At 42.9% G+C, this 12,498-nt stretch overlaps 1 protein-coding gene across 4 annotated transcripts; it reads left to right on the plus strand.

Moving 5' to 3' along the window:
* Positions 1-289: 289 nt before the first annotated feature.
* On the plus strand, positions 290-12,263 carry pfkfb4b (6-phosphofructo-2-kinase/fructose-2,6-biphosphatase 4b). Of its 4 annotated transcripts, none has more exons than XM_040204980.2 (14): positions 290-502; positions 6,429-6,545; positions 6,873-6,969; positions 7,098-7,164; positions 7,260-7,334; positions 7,426-7,482; positions 7,755-7,876; positions 7,960-8,167; positions 8,288-8,434; positions 8,521-8,625; positions 8,726-8,855; positions 9,053-9,115; positions 9,276-9,340; positions 11,212-12,263. In XM_040204980.2, the coding sequence occupies exons 1-14, from the start codon at positions 460-462 to the stop codon at positions 11,269-11,271; spliced, it is 1,356 nt and encodes a 451-aa protein (XP_040060914.1). In that variant the 5' UTR covers positions 290-459; the 3' UTR covers positions 11,272-12,263. The 4 variants fall into 4 exon arrangements, with proteins under 4 accessions (XP_040060914.1, XP_040060912.1, XP_040060910.1 ...); XM_040204977.2 differs by lacking the exon at positions 290-502 and adding an exon at positions 5,052-5,238; XM_040204978.2 differs by lacking the exon at positions 11,212-12,263 and having other exon boundaries at positions 348-502; positions 9,276-10,824.
* Positions 12,264-12,498: the final 235 nt, after the last annotated feature.

Consider the following 12,498-nt stretch of genomic DNA (forward strand, 5'->3'; position numbering starts at 1 on the left):
AAGCAGTTTAGTCATTTAAGAATCTGCACAATGTGTCAACGATATGAGACAAACTGAGATCATAACTACATTTTTACACATTTTACGAGACAGGACATAAAGCGCGTGATTGACTGCAGGACTAATCTTGGTTGCTATCGTGCAAACGTGGTCCAAATTATTTTTTTACAATAAAGGAAATTACCAAAATCCAACGCGGAACTCTTCTTGTCATCGGATGCAATTTTGTTTTGCACTGATATGTATGTTACTAAAAATGGTACACGTGGGTAGAAGTAACGATGCAGTTACAAGAGCACAGCAGACAATAACAAGCGGACGTGCTTGCGCGCGTGCCCACGGACGCGACGGTGAGCGCGTGCCCGTCACAGCGCTCACCCGCTTCATTCATTGCTGTCCGGGCTGCTGCAGGGACTCGCGCTGCACATCACGCCGGCCAGAGACCTTTAAACCGGGACCATGAGGGGGGGCTGCCGGCCGAGACACACTCGGGACAGGGCAGGTAGGGTGCAAACTCCTCCTGAGCTCTCACTTTTCTCCGTTTTCTTACCTATGCGTATTTATGTGTATGTACGGGGGGGAGGAGAGCGCTCCGCAGCCGCTGGACGAGCGAGCGGAGGAAGTAAACAAGTCTCGTGTCACGTAGGCACGTTTCGGAGCTTCACGCGGGGGGAGACGCTGGATTTCAGCTCTCACGTAGCGAGGAAATCGTTGGCCAGCGGCCCGGATGCTGCGGCCTCTCCGCTGGTTAGGTGGCTCGTGGGCTGCCTGCTGGACGCGCCGTGGCCGAGACGATGTAAACACCACTTTGTCTCCAAACCTCACTCCTGGGTTACAGTGTAACGCCGTGCGGAAAGAGAACCCACGCGGGAGGAGAGGTTCTGTTGGGGCTCGAGAATGTTCTAGAAATGCCCCGAGTGTGTTGTTGTTTTGGTGCAGCTCACACCTTGTGCTGTGTGGAAGGACGAGAGGGTGAAACTTCTGTTCAGATGGTCCCTCGTGTTTACAAAGGATATTTTTAGTGCTGTTGATTTCTTTGTAGCCACTGAACGATTGCTTTTAATAGCATTGAGGGCAGTGAATGGGACATGATGTGGTGTTTATCGGGGTCTCTTGGGTGCTCGCTCGAGGCAAATGAACCTTAATGTTCCAAACATTTCAGCCTCGTCTGTCTTTGCATGCTGTCTTCCCAGGCCACTGTACTTTGTTTCTTTATCATGGTTCCTCCAAGACTGCCTCACTTACTACGTGAGGGTTACGAGCACACAAATGGCTTCTAAACCAATGCTAATACAATAACCCATGTAATCCGGTGACTCTGTCATTATAAGAACATGTTATCATGAAGCCATATTTGTCATGGCCTGTTTAACATCGTCTCACTGTGCTGTTTTGTAGATAAAGGTCCTGCAGAGAGGACAAACTACCAGGTCTGTGATCATTGCTTGATTGCATGCTCACATGGAGGTGGTCTCGGTGGTTTGGATGTTGTGTGTACTGATCTCAGGCTTGCTCGGTGAGTTGTCTGTCTGCCTACACATAGAGAGGTGGGGCTTAGCAGAAAAACAAGAAAAACACGCTAGTGTGCGCGTGTATTTGTGGATGCTGATCTGGTCATTTTATGGATAAACACAGACACTACATTGTATTTGAGCCGTGCAGTATGTGAAGAACAGCTGAAGTGCGTACAGTTGGTTGCCCCTGCTCTTAACAGTGATGGGAAGGTTAAAAATACACTGTCCTTGGGTTAGCATTGCCTCCGGAATGCCCACAGAGGCTTTATGTGTTTATCTCTGCAGACGGCAGGCCCAACATCCCTACGTGCGCTTCCCGATGGCCGTACACCGCCCACAGTATTCACCCCCCCCCAGGCATCAGATGCTGCCAGCACCAGTGAAGCTACCTTCTTCCACCCTCTATTTTTATTCTCTTTTACATCCAGTAATGCTTTTTTCTCCCTGTTTTGATTTTTGCCCCGATCCCTTCTCTGAATAGCCACAAAAAAATCCCTCCCTCTCACCCTTGTTTATCGTATTGCTGGCTCTCTCCCTGCAGCTCCCTCCCTCCCTCCCTCCCTCCCTGCCTGTCTCTGCTCCCTATCTGGGGGAAAGTTCACCCGCTCACTCAGAATCTCATTATAGGCTTCAGGCAAAGCTGCTGTGGCCTACGTGCGTGTAGTCCCTATGCAGTTATTTCACACTTGCTTGGCGCACTGATCGTACCGATGTTTTGCATTCGGGAGCATTCGAGGGCAGGATTGTTTGTGTTATTTCTGTATGTTTGTGCTTGCAAATTCGGCGACATTTCTGTATAATGGAGACGTTTAGGGAGACGTTCCGGCTCGTGTGTAACGGCCTCCCTCAGACACTGACGGGTCCTATACACCGATTCTGGATTCTTAGTTGATCAACACAGAATTAATATAAATATATATATATTCTGCAAATTCGCTCTCTCTGGCACACCCCTTTGATCGAAATGTCCTTCTTTTTTAAGACTTTGAGTCAATTTGTTGTCAAATTAGAATTTAAAGGTTAGAATTTAAACACAAATCACAGCTAAATTAATCTGCTGTCTTACTTACGCATGTGTGTGTGTGTGTGCGTGCGTCTGCGTGCGTGTGTTACTACGACTAGCTCTGAAGTGTTGTGCTGATGGGATTAGTCCTTCTGACACTGTGCCCTTTGACCTCTGAATGTGTTTACTGTCTCAGCGGATGCTGAGTTGATAACACACCTGAGAAGTGAGAAACATCTTCGTCTCAACTAGTTTGGCATTTTTTGTTTACATTACAGCGGTCCAAAATAAGGGCTTTTAAAAGTAAGTACACTGCGCCACCCGGTGTTACAACTTTAGTATTACATTAGGTTTCATCGTGTTAAGAACGACCTCTAAGATCTTGTAATTGTTCACATTGTCTAAAAACAAACCTTATATTCTAAGTATTCTACATAATGAATTAAAAGATGCACAAAAGGAAAAACTCAAATCCCACAAAACAACTCTGCATTGAAAACAATACTATTTATTTTAAAATAACATACATTGTGTTCAAATGACAAACACCATCACACGAAATAAAAATTTACAATAACTAATTCCACAATGATGTGTTCAAGGTACACTTTAAAGAATGTAAAAGTATCCAGTCAACGCCTAATCAAGGATGTTGTTTAGAGTAAAGGAATCTGTTGTGAAAAGATTTTGCAGAATTTTCTACTCAAATAAAGAAACTCAAAGATACTGTTTAAACCAAAACATGTGTTTTTAAAAATAGATTTTTCTTAAAATACTGTTTCAGCAAACAAAAAGTCAGTTATGTGAAGTGTGCAACCTACAGAACAAAGTGAAGTAAATAAATGTATTCTGCTTCGGTTCGGCCCCGGCACCTCATCAACATCACAGGCATCGCCTTGCTTGACCACAGCTGTAAATATCATGTACTGTAGGTTCCCTTCACAGCAGAGCACCAAAGTACACTAAGCACTGATACAGTATCACTACGTCATTGGAATACGAGTGAAGCCGTTGAGGTTCTTGTTGTGTTGTCCTGTGTGAGGAGTCGGGATGGACAATGCAGATGTGGATTTGCATTCTGAATGTCTGTGTGTCCTGTGAATGTGTGAGGGACATGATGTCCATTGTTGTGTTTGTGTAAGTCATTCCAGATGTTGTTTGCCTCTGTTTTTTTTTCTCTGCCCAACAGACCTTTAGGACTGCTTACGTAGGTGATGTCATGCAGTGTTTTGACTACAACCGCAATCTGAGAGTAAAACATGAAACCTGCTTGTATTTCAGAGGATCTGGTTAACTGTAAATGAGCAATACAACGCAACATTTAACATCGTCATTACTTGGAAATGAAACTTGAGCCAGTTTCCTACTAACAGTCTCTGATAAGTGTTTTGAGAGGTTTCGGTACTGGAATGCTTTTCATGTAGAACTTTGCTGAAGTCTGAATTTTCCCCCAAATTGTCTTCTATTGTTTTGGTTGGACAATGTTAATCCCACATATTTTGGATTGGGGCCACAACGCTGCTGTATAGATACCTCGATAAATTAAAACTAAGGTGTGTCTGCTGTAAATGAACAACAGATCTCGTGGAAGACTTAACTTTACCTTTACTGGATACGTATAATTGTTCATGATCAATTGAACTGCAAAAATGTGCTGAGTCTTTTTTTCTGTGGTTCAATTATCTTTACAAACTTACTATGATATTGGTTCGTCAAGGCAAACAATTTGAAGATGTCATTTTTGGCCGTGGGTAGTTGTTATGGGTCACTACTTACAATTGTTAGCTTCAGCCCTAAATTATAATTTTCTTAATTTTCACAATAGACTAATATGCTGTGTGGAAGACGAGTAAATATATAAAAATAATGAGGAGAAGAAGCTGCAAATAGGAAACATGACCAGGTTCGCAGATTGTCGAAAATAATCGAAATAAATGAATATTACATAATGTGGAAGTTGTTGTTGTGTTTTGCCACAAGAATCCTGTACGACACGCGGGACACGTGACTGCGTCGTGCAAAACTTGTGGCCACGAGACTTTTGGTGATGGTGTTTGGGTGATCTCCCAGCCGTCAGCACGCCCTCCCCATCTCCCACCCGCTCCTCCTATTGGCTGCTGGACCGCTTGGCTCGTGTCTGATTGGTTGAGGCCGTGGCTGCATTCAGTGCCCATGTGTGCGGCATGTGAGCAGCTGACGGCTTATTTTTCAATCGTCGGCTCTTACCCCCCCCCCCCCCCCCACCCCGGTTCTCTTGCACACTTTGTGGGTCATTACGGTAACTTTTTAAAAGATGGTTATAGAAGTTAAGCGTTTTACTGGGACGTTCTCTTATGGTAATTTAAGGAATTTGTAGCAGCTACTCACAGAAAGTCCAGTAAAATGTAAAGCTAAACAAGACCAAAATATAACAATAACACAGATTATTAAAACAACCATCCCTTCCCCCCCGCGTTGCGCTCATTCTCCAGTCGTTACGGGAATAAGAAACCGCTGTTTCTCTGCTGATATGTGACCCGCCCCCCCGCTCCCCCCACCTGCAGTCTGCTGAATCAGACTACCAGGGGCTACAGCCCTCAGTTCCACCAGAAGCCGGTCCAACCTCCACGATGTTGGACAACGAGGAGTTTATTCTAGACGCGTATCCGCGGGAGCTCACCCAAAACCCGCTGAAGAAGATCTGGATGCCGTGCAGAAACGCGCACATCGCGCACAGGCGGGGTAAGATGCAGAGGATGCGACCGGGAGTCGCTGTGCATCTCTACTTAAAATCATGCGCTATTTGATTCATGGTGTGCGGATGAAGATATTGCGCTCGGTGAAATTTACGCAGGTTTTTTAGTTGTTGTTTATTTTTAAAACGGCGCGCACAAATAAATAAACTAATATTGTTGCGTTCTGTGTCCTTTGGAGTGTTAGACGAGCGTGTCTGTTTGTGTTTTCTGACGTGACGCACCCAAATGCATCGATTTACCCACGGTACCCCCACCCCCCACCCCCCACCCCTGTCATCCAGCAGCGTCTGATGCTGTGAGGCTGAGCAGCTGTGCTTTTGTCCTCCCCCAGTCTGGTTTGCACTCTGCAGGTCGTCTTCCTCCTCTTTGCTGAGTCAACGTCTGTTCTGCTGGTGCTCGTCCTGCATTACACAGGAACAGTGTGTTAGAGCTCCACGAATGGAAATCATTCATTTAGTTGGCAGATGAGTTGATCCTCAAATAATTGTACCAAAGTAAACCACTTTTTTCTCTTGTTTGCCAGAGATGTGCTCATACGTTTAAAAAAAAGTCTGGAATATGAAAAACCTCATTAAGGACACCAATGACTGTAAAACCTTCACCGATCGTTAAAGTGACTAATCAGGATGATGTCCTTTTTAAGATTTTAGTTTTAATCAATCTAAACGTTGTCATTTGGTAAGAAGGTTAAAGCAACAAGGCCAAGATAACAGATGAATGTACATCCTCAACATTCCGAAATACAAACTCAACATTTCAGTGTGTTTTTCAACCTGCCTGTCGTGCAACAGGGTTGTGTCCTTCGTGTGTTCCTCTGGTCAGCTTTAAAGAAGTACGTGAGGGTGGAAAAAGTGCTGTCTACATGCCAATATCCTCCTGGTATTTACATTTGTCCTCCCTTCAAATTGTCTTGCTCCCCTCCAAAGCTTGTATTTGAGCAGTGAAAGTACGTAAATCCAAGATGTTAATCCGATATTTCATGGTTCAGATGATTCCCAGACACTGGTTCAGGACCAGCTGATGGGGCGCAGGAGGGGACTGTGCAGAGTAATTATGAGCAAACTTCAAGAGTAATTCAACTCTTGCTGAACGGAATAATGTTTACAAGCCATGCCCTGCTTATTAAATATAAGTAGTGAGTTCAATCCATTAAACGTGTGTTTCTCTCTCTCACAGTGTGCATGACAAACTGCCCGACCCTCATTGTCACTGTTGGACTTCCAGCTCGAGGAAAGACTTACATTTCAAAGAAGCTCACTCGCTATTTAAACTGGATTGGTGTGCCAACCAAAGGTATCAAAACATACATATATATACATATTTAAACCAGCCAGTTAAAAAAAATAATATAAATAAATATATATATTGTCACTTCCTGTTCGCTAGTGCACTTTATTTTTTAATTAAATTTTTTTTTTTTAACGTTTATTTTAAACTAACCCACAGCATTTTGTTTTATTTTATTACTCGTGCACTGCTGTCTTGTCGTCTGTTGTCATACTGTCTACTGTCACGCACCAACTGCCAAGTCAAATTCCTTGTATGTCTGACATATTTTGACAATAAATGTTTCCTGATTTCTGATCATTTGTATTTTATTAAATTTTTCACTTGAAACAGAGTTCAATGTTGGCCAGTACCGGAGGGAGTGTCTGAAGATCTACAGGTCATTTGAGTTCTTCCGTCCAGATAATGAAGAAGGTTTGAGAATCAGACGGTAAGTTCGCTCTGATTGGCCGACCGCGAGCAATGGCGGTTCTCTCCACGATCTCGTCATCTAATGGTGGATATTCCTGTCTAGTCTTTGCACGGTACACTGACTCTGTGCCTGCTGCCCCTCCACAGACAGTGTGCGTTGGCAGCACTCAATGATGTCCGTCAGTACCTGAGTGTCGAAGGAGGACAGGTGGCGGTGAGTCCTTGATTTCATCCCTGGTTATAGGCGGGAAATTAACATTTCAAAACTGAACATCAGAGCTGAAAAAGTGTTTTTCACGGCTTTTTCAGGTGTTCGATGCCACAAATACGACAAGAGAAAGGAGAGGAACTATTGTCAAGTTTGCTGAGCAGAATGGCTTCAAGGTGCGTTAACGAAAGCACAGCGTTATTTAAGTGAAGGGCTCACTTTGACCTGATGGTCTCCTAAGTTTACTAGATCACTTTGTCAATGCAGGTGTTTTTTGTGGAGTCTGTGTGTGAGGACCCAGATGTCATTGCACAGAATATCGTGGTAAGCCTTCTCTCTTTTCTATCCAGTACATTAATATCTTTGTCAAAGAGACAAAAACAACACTTCCTTACGCAGGATAGCAGGACATGCTTGTGTTGTAGTCAAAATGCAGGAGCGGTTTACCTTAGAATGTGATCACATGAAGGCTTTTTCATGTAATGGTGCAGCGGACCGAAGAGAACAAACTGGGTCGAAGTGAGAAAGCAGCGTGAGGCTGCCGTCCTCCTCTGTTCTCTGCTGAAATCCTCTCCTTCCGTCTCCACCTTTTGTAGCAAGTGAAGTTGGACAGTCCAGACTACCTCCACTGCAACACAGAGGAGGCCGTTGAGGACTTCATGAAGAGGATCAAGTGTTACGAGTCGTCCTATCAGCCTCTGGACGAGGTCCTGGACAGGTGAGGAAACCTCGGGTGACTTTGATCAGATGGAAACTGAACTCATGGAGATGGCAGGTAGTTGACGGACTGTCTCTCTCCAGGGATCTGTCCTATATAAAGATCATGGACGTGGGCTGCCGCTACCTGGTGAACCGCGTCCTCGACCACATCCAAAGCCGAATTGTCTACTACCTGATGAACATCCACATCACGCCACGCTCCATCTACCTGTGTCGCCACGGGGAGAGCGACCTCAACATCAAGGGGCGGATCGGAGGAGACTCTGGCTTATCGGCCAGAGGAAAAGAGGTACAAACAATAACACACAATGTCAGCAGCAACTACAACACAGACACATGAAGAATAAATAAATATCTAAATAGATCGAATGAAACTATTATTATTATTATGTGTTTTGTTGTATTCTAGTACGCCAAAAGTCTGAGGAAATTCATCCAGGAGCAGAAAATCAACGATCTGAAAGTGTGGACCAGTCAGATGAAGAGGACCATCCAGACAGCCGAGTGCCTGGAGGTGCCCTACGAACAATGGAAGTCCCTCAACGAAATCGACGCTGTACGTTGATCCCCGAATTCATCAAAAATACACAACGAATCTGTTTACTCAAGCTAAGCGCACACTGTCCCCTCTTCTCTTCCAAGGGGGTGTGTGAGGAAATGAGGTACGAGGAGATTCAGGAGCACTTCCCTCTGGAGTTTGCTCTCAGAGACCAAGACAAGTACCGCTACCGCTATCCTAAAGGAGAGGTGAGGACGCGCCGCTCCCTCGTGTCTCCATCCGTCAGGGGTGAATGGGTTTGTCTCCCGCGGACAGTGAGTCTCTGATCGCTCTGTGCTTCTCCTTCAGTCCTACGAGGACCTGGTGCAGCGACTGGAGCCAGTGATCATGGAGTTGGAGAGACAGGAGAACGTTCTGGTGGTTTGTCACCAGGCCGTCATGCGTTGTCTTCTGGCATATTTCCTGGACAAGACTGCAGGTATGAAGGACGTGCAGGCGGCTATGTGAACACAGTTGTGTGTGTGTGTGAGCATTTTCTGATTGTTTGCTAATTCATGATGTGCATGATGATACGTTTTTAAACTGGAATTACCACCACGCCTCTCAACCAGTCTCAAATTGTAAGATGCAGGACACGTTGTTCTGCTACATAACTCTCTGTCTCTTCCTCTGCAGATGAGTTGCCTTATCTTAAGTGTCCTTTGCACACAGTATTGAAGTTGACCCCCATGGCTTACGGTGAGTCTAGGCTTGTTTTCATATTTAGTATTGACAATTTCTACTCCACATTAAGCCCAAATGCATCCATATTTTTTGCAGAATAATTTTGACTGAATCAAGAGGATAACGCTCACGTCTAATTTTCTATTCAAAATGAATTTGTTTTTCCCTTTCTCAGGATGTAAAGTGGAGTCCGTCTGTTTAGGCGTGGACTCTGTGAACACACACAGAGACCGACCGGAGGTAGGTGTCCCAGGCAGCACACAGAAATGTCCGTCAGTGGACGACGTAGACAACTTCAGCCCACCTCAGGGGTGATTCACCTCCAGTTAGATACGCTGTGTGACGGTTTTTAATGCTTTAGAGGCGCATTGTACGAGTTCCATCGCATTTAGTGTGTATGTCCCTTCTAACGATGTCCTGCTGATCCGTCCGTCTCTTCCAATTGCACCGAGAATGTAAGAATCATTCACTCCTGCCAGTGACCCCTGACTGCAATCAAGACAGCTGTGACTGTTGACAGTGCTACCTCGGCCTTTATTTGCTTTCTTTGGGGTTTTCTTGTCTATTTTTGTCTAAATTCAGAAATGCTGCAAATTACACAGAACAAAGTGGGGAAAAATCAAACTAAATATTCACTGAATAGAAACAGGTCTTAAAGGCTCAAGGTGACAGTTGCGTATCTGTTCGCTGTCTGCCTCAACGCAACCGGCCTTCTTCCGCCACGTCTTGGTGCACCCACGGGTGTCGACAATAAGACTACGTCCATATTGTATGCACAGTATTGGTTTATTTAGAAAAGCGCTATGTAAAATTAAAGTATTATTATATATGTTTTTACTAGTTCCTGTGCATTTCGTTTGATTTGGCTTCTTCGTAGTGGCTCCATAACTGGAATCCCAAAACGGGGCCGATCACTGCTGTGTTTGTGTGTCCAAATGTGCTGTTATATTTGTTTTGGTTTGTGTTCGAGCTTGAGCTTTAAATTGCTGTTTGAGACTAGAATCAGGTTTGTGTTTGGGTCCAAATCGATGGTGAATTATGGAGGAAAATGACAACAATTACATGCCTTTTTTATGCTTTTTAAAACAGTCTTTAAATACTGTGAATGATTTAGCATTGTTTTGATGTTGTTTTTTGTTACTATTTGTATGCAAGTGACTTACATTTAACCGTAACATACATGTTGATGCATATGACGCAGATTGAAATATATTTTTTATTAACTCCTTGTTAACTCTTGTTTACTGCTTAAATGTTAAGGCTTAATCTACAATGCCACTAAACCTCCATTTCAAGATGTTTGCTGTTCACCATAAAATAATCACTATTATTGTCAAACTGGTATTTGGTTAATTTGCATGTTTTAATCATTTCATCAATTAAATGTTTTAGTTTGTGAAGGTCATTGTAAATATAAAAATGTAAGATTTTAAGACTAATTATCTTACTTTTGATGGTGAATACATAAATGATCAGTTAATTTGTCTCAGACAACAACTTATGTGTTAAACTACTGTCTAAATGTTTTAAATGTTTACTTTGACTTTGTCGTATTTTCTTCTTATTATATTGCACCAAGTCAAATTCCTCTATGTGTATCATATGTGGCAATAAATGGCTTGTGATTGTGATTCGGGGGTTTGAGTAGACTTGGTTTCATTAAAGCAGTAAGTAATGTTTGAATTGTGATCTATAATAAAATATTGACTTCTGCTTTTCCTCAACTGTGGTGTAGTGGTTGTCAATGAGGGGGAGAACTTTTAGCTAGATGTGTTCCAATGGCTTTGTCTCATGGGAGGGTTCACTGTAAACCAAAGAAGAGGGGGGGGTGTGTGTGTTTATGCATGCATGTACCCTGCATGCATGCATAAACACACACACATTTTAGGTGGTTCTCTGACAATGTAAATCTAAATTTCATACGCAATAGTTCCATTCATATATTCTAGAAACACCGCACGAAAGCAGGAATTGTGACTTAATTATAGTTTTGTTACAGCTATTGATGCCAGGGGAGTATTCTATATGGTGATACAGATTGAAATGAATATGTACATGTGAGATACGTGATGCAGGATTGTAACTTGGTCCTTCTGTCCTCACTGTTTCAGAATGTGAAAGTGCAGCGCTCCACTGAAGACGCTCTGCAGACGGTCCCAGCTCACCTCTGAAATCCTGCACTTCCTGCTTCAGCTGTGACCCTGTCGGACTTTCTGTTCGGACCTCTGAACGATGCTCTCCTACTGCCCGGACTGAAACTGAAATGCACTTTCACTAACTAATCGATTTTTACGTGTTTGTTCTGTAGCTCAACTTCTAGTGAAGGAAGCTAGAGGAAAATGCCAATATTTTTGATAACTGTCTACTTCTATTGTTGCAATAATATTCCCTTCATTTTCAGCACCTTTTCCATGATTATATTTAATATTTTCTGTATATTGTGCACCATGTATACTGCCATATGCTCCCAGTGTTTCTGAAGATTTTACAGCAAGAAAAAGAAAAAGTACCCTAACCTTGAAAAACACTTCAAGAAACTGTAACAATACTTTAAGTTAAGATGCTTTTTCCTTAAATCCACAGTTTCCCTAAAGAAACTCAACGTTTTGATTCTTATAACTGTTTTTCTCTGCTATTTGTCAAATTATAAAGAACGATTCAACAATTGTGATTGTCTCTACTCTGCGTAAACAAAAATAATATAAATCTTAGAAATTACGATAAAATCTATTTGCCACATGGGATGGAAATAGCATTGTAAATGCAAATGATTTGTGTATGTAGCTCATGTTCTGAAATTAGAAATCTTTGGATGTGGTCCTTCCTTTTATTGTCTTCAAACCAAAAAAGAAGTTAGTGTGGACTTTGTGGGGGACTGTTTATAGGACGTACAGTGAAATGTTTTGCAAATCTGCAGTAATGAGTCACTTAATTCGGCGGCATTTGAACGATTTTCTCTTTCAAATGGATGCCTGCCTGATGCTGTGCACACGGTTGTTTCATGTACATTGTGTGTATTTTACTGTATGTCAGTGTTTTGAGAACTGTAGACATACTGTAATGTTATACATTTGATATTGTATATAACTGTTCAGAAAATATAATTACAAATGCCTTGTTTGTCTCAAGCTGTCAATCTGAATAAACCTATGTTTGGGTTTAAGAACTGTTGCATGCTTCATAAAAAGATAAGTAATATAACTTATATATAACTATATATATAACTGGAAGAACTGGACATTCTCCTGTCTAATTTCCCCGAAAAGGGACCTCCGCTCATCCTCCTGGGTGACTTCAACATCCAGACAGAGAAGTCATCTGACCTCTTACACCTACTCTCTTCCTTCGCTCTGTCACTCAGTCCCTCTCCTCCTACTCACAAAGCCGGCAATCACCTT

The sequence above is a fragment of the Gasterosteus aculeatus genome, chromosome 17 (genome assembly GCF_964276395.1).
Source record: "Gasterosteus aculeatus chromosome 17, fGasAcu3.hap1.1, whole genome shotgun sequence".
NCBI classification, from domain to species: Eukaryota; Metazoa; Chordata; class Actinopteri; order Perciformes; family Gasterosteidae; genus Gasterosteus; species Gasterosteus aculeatus.

Coding starts and splice junctions, on each gene's coding strand:
- pfkfb4b (XM_040204976.2), top strand. CDS start 5,127: ATGTTGGACAACGAGGAGTTTATTCTAGACGCGTATCCGCGGGAGCTC. Junction 6,546..6,872: donor GATTGGTGTGCCAACCAAAG/GTATCAAAACAT, acceptor CACTTGAAACAG/AGTTCAATGTTGGCCAGTAC. Junction 7,335..7,425: donor CTGAGCAGAATGGCTTCAAG/GTGCGTTAACGA, acceptor TTGTCAATGCAG/GTGTTTTTTGTGGAGTCTGT.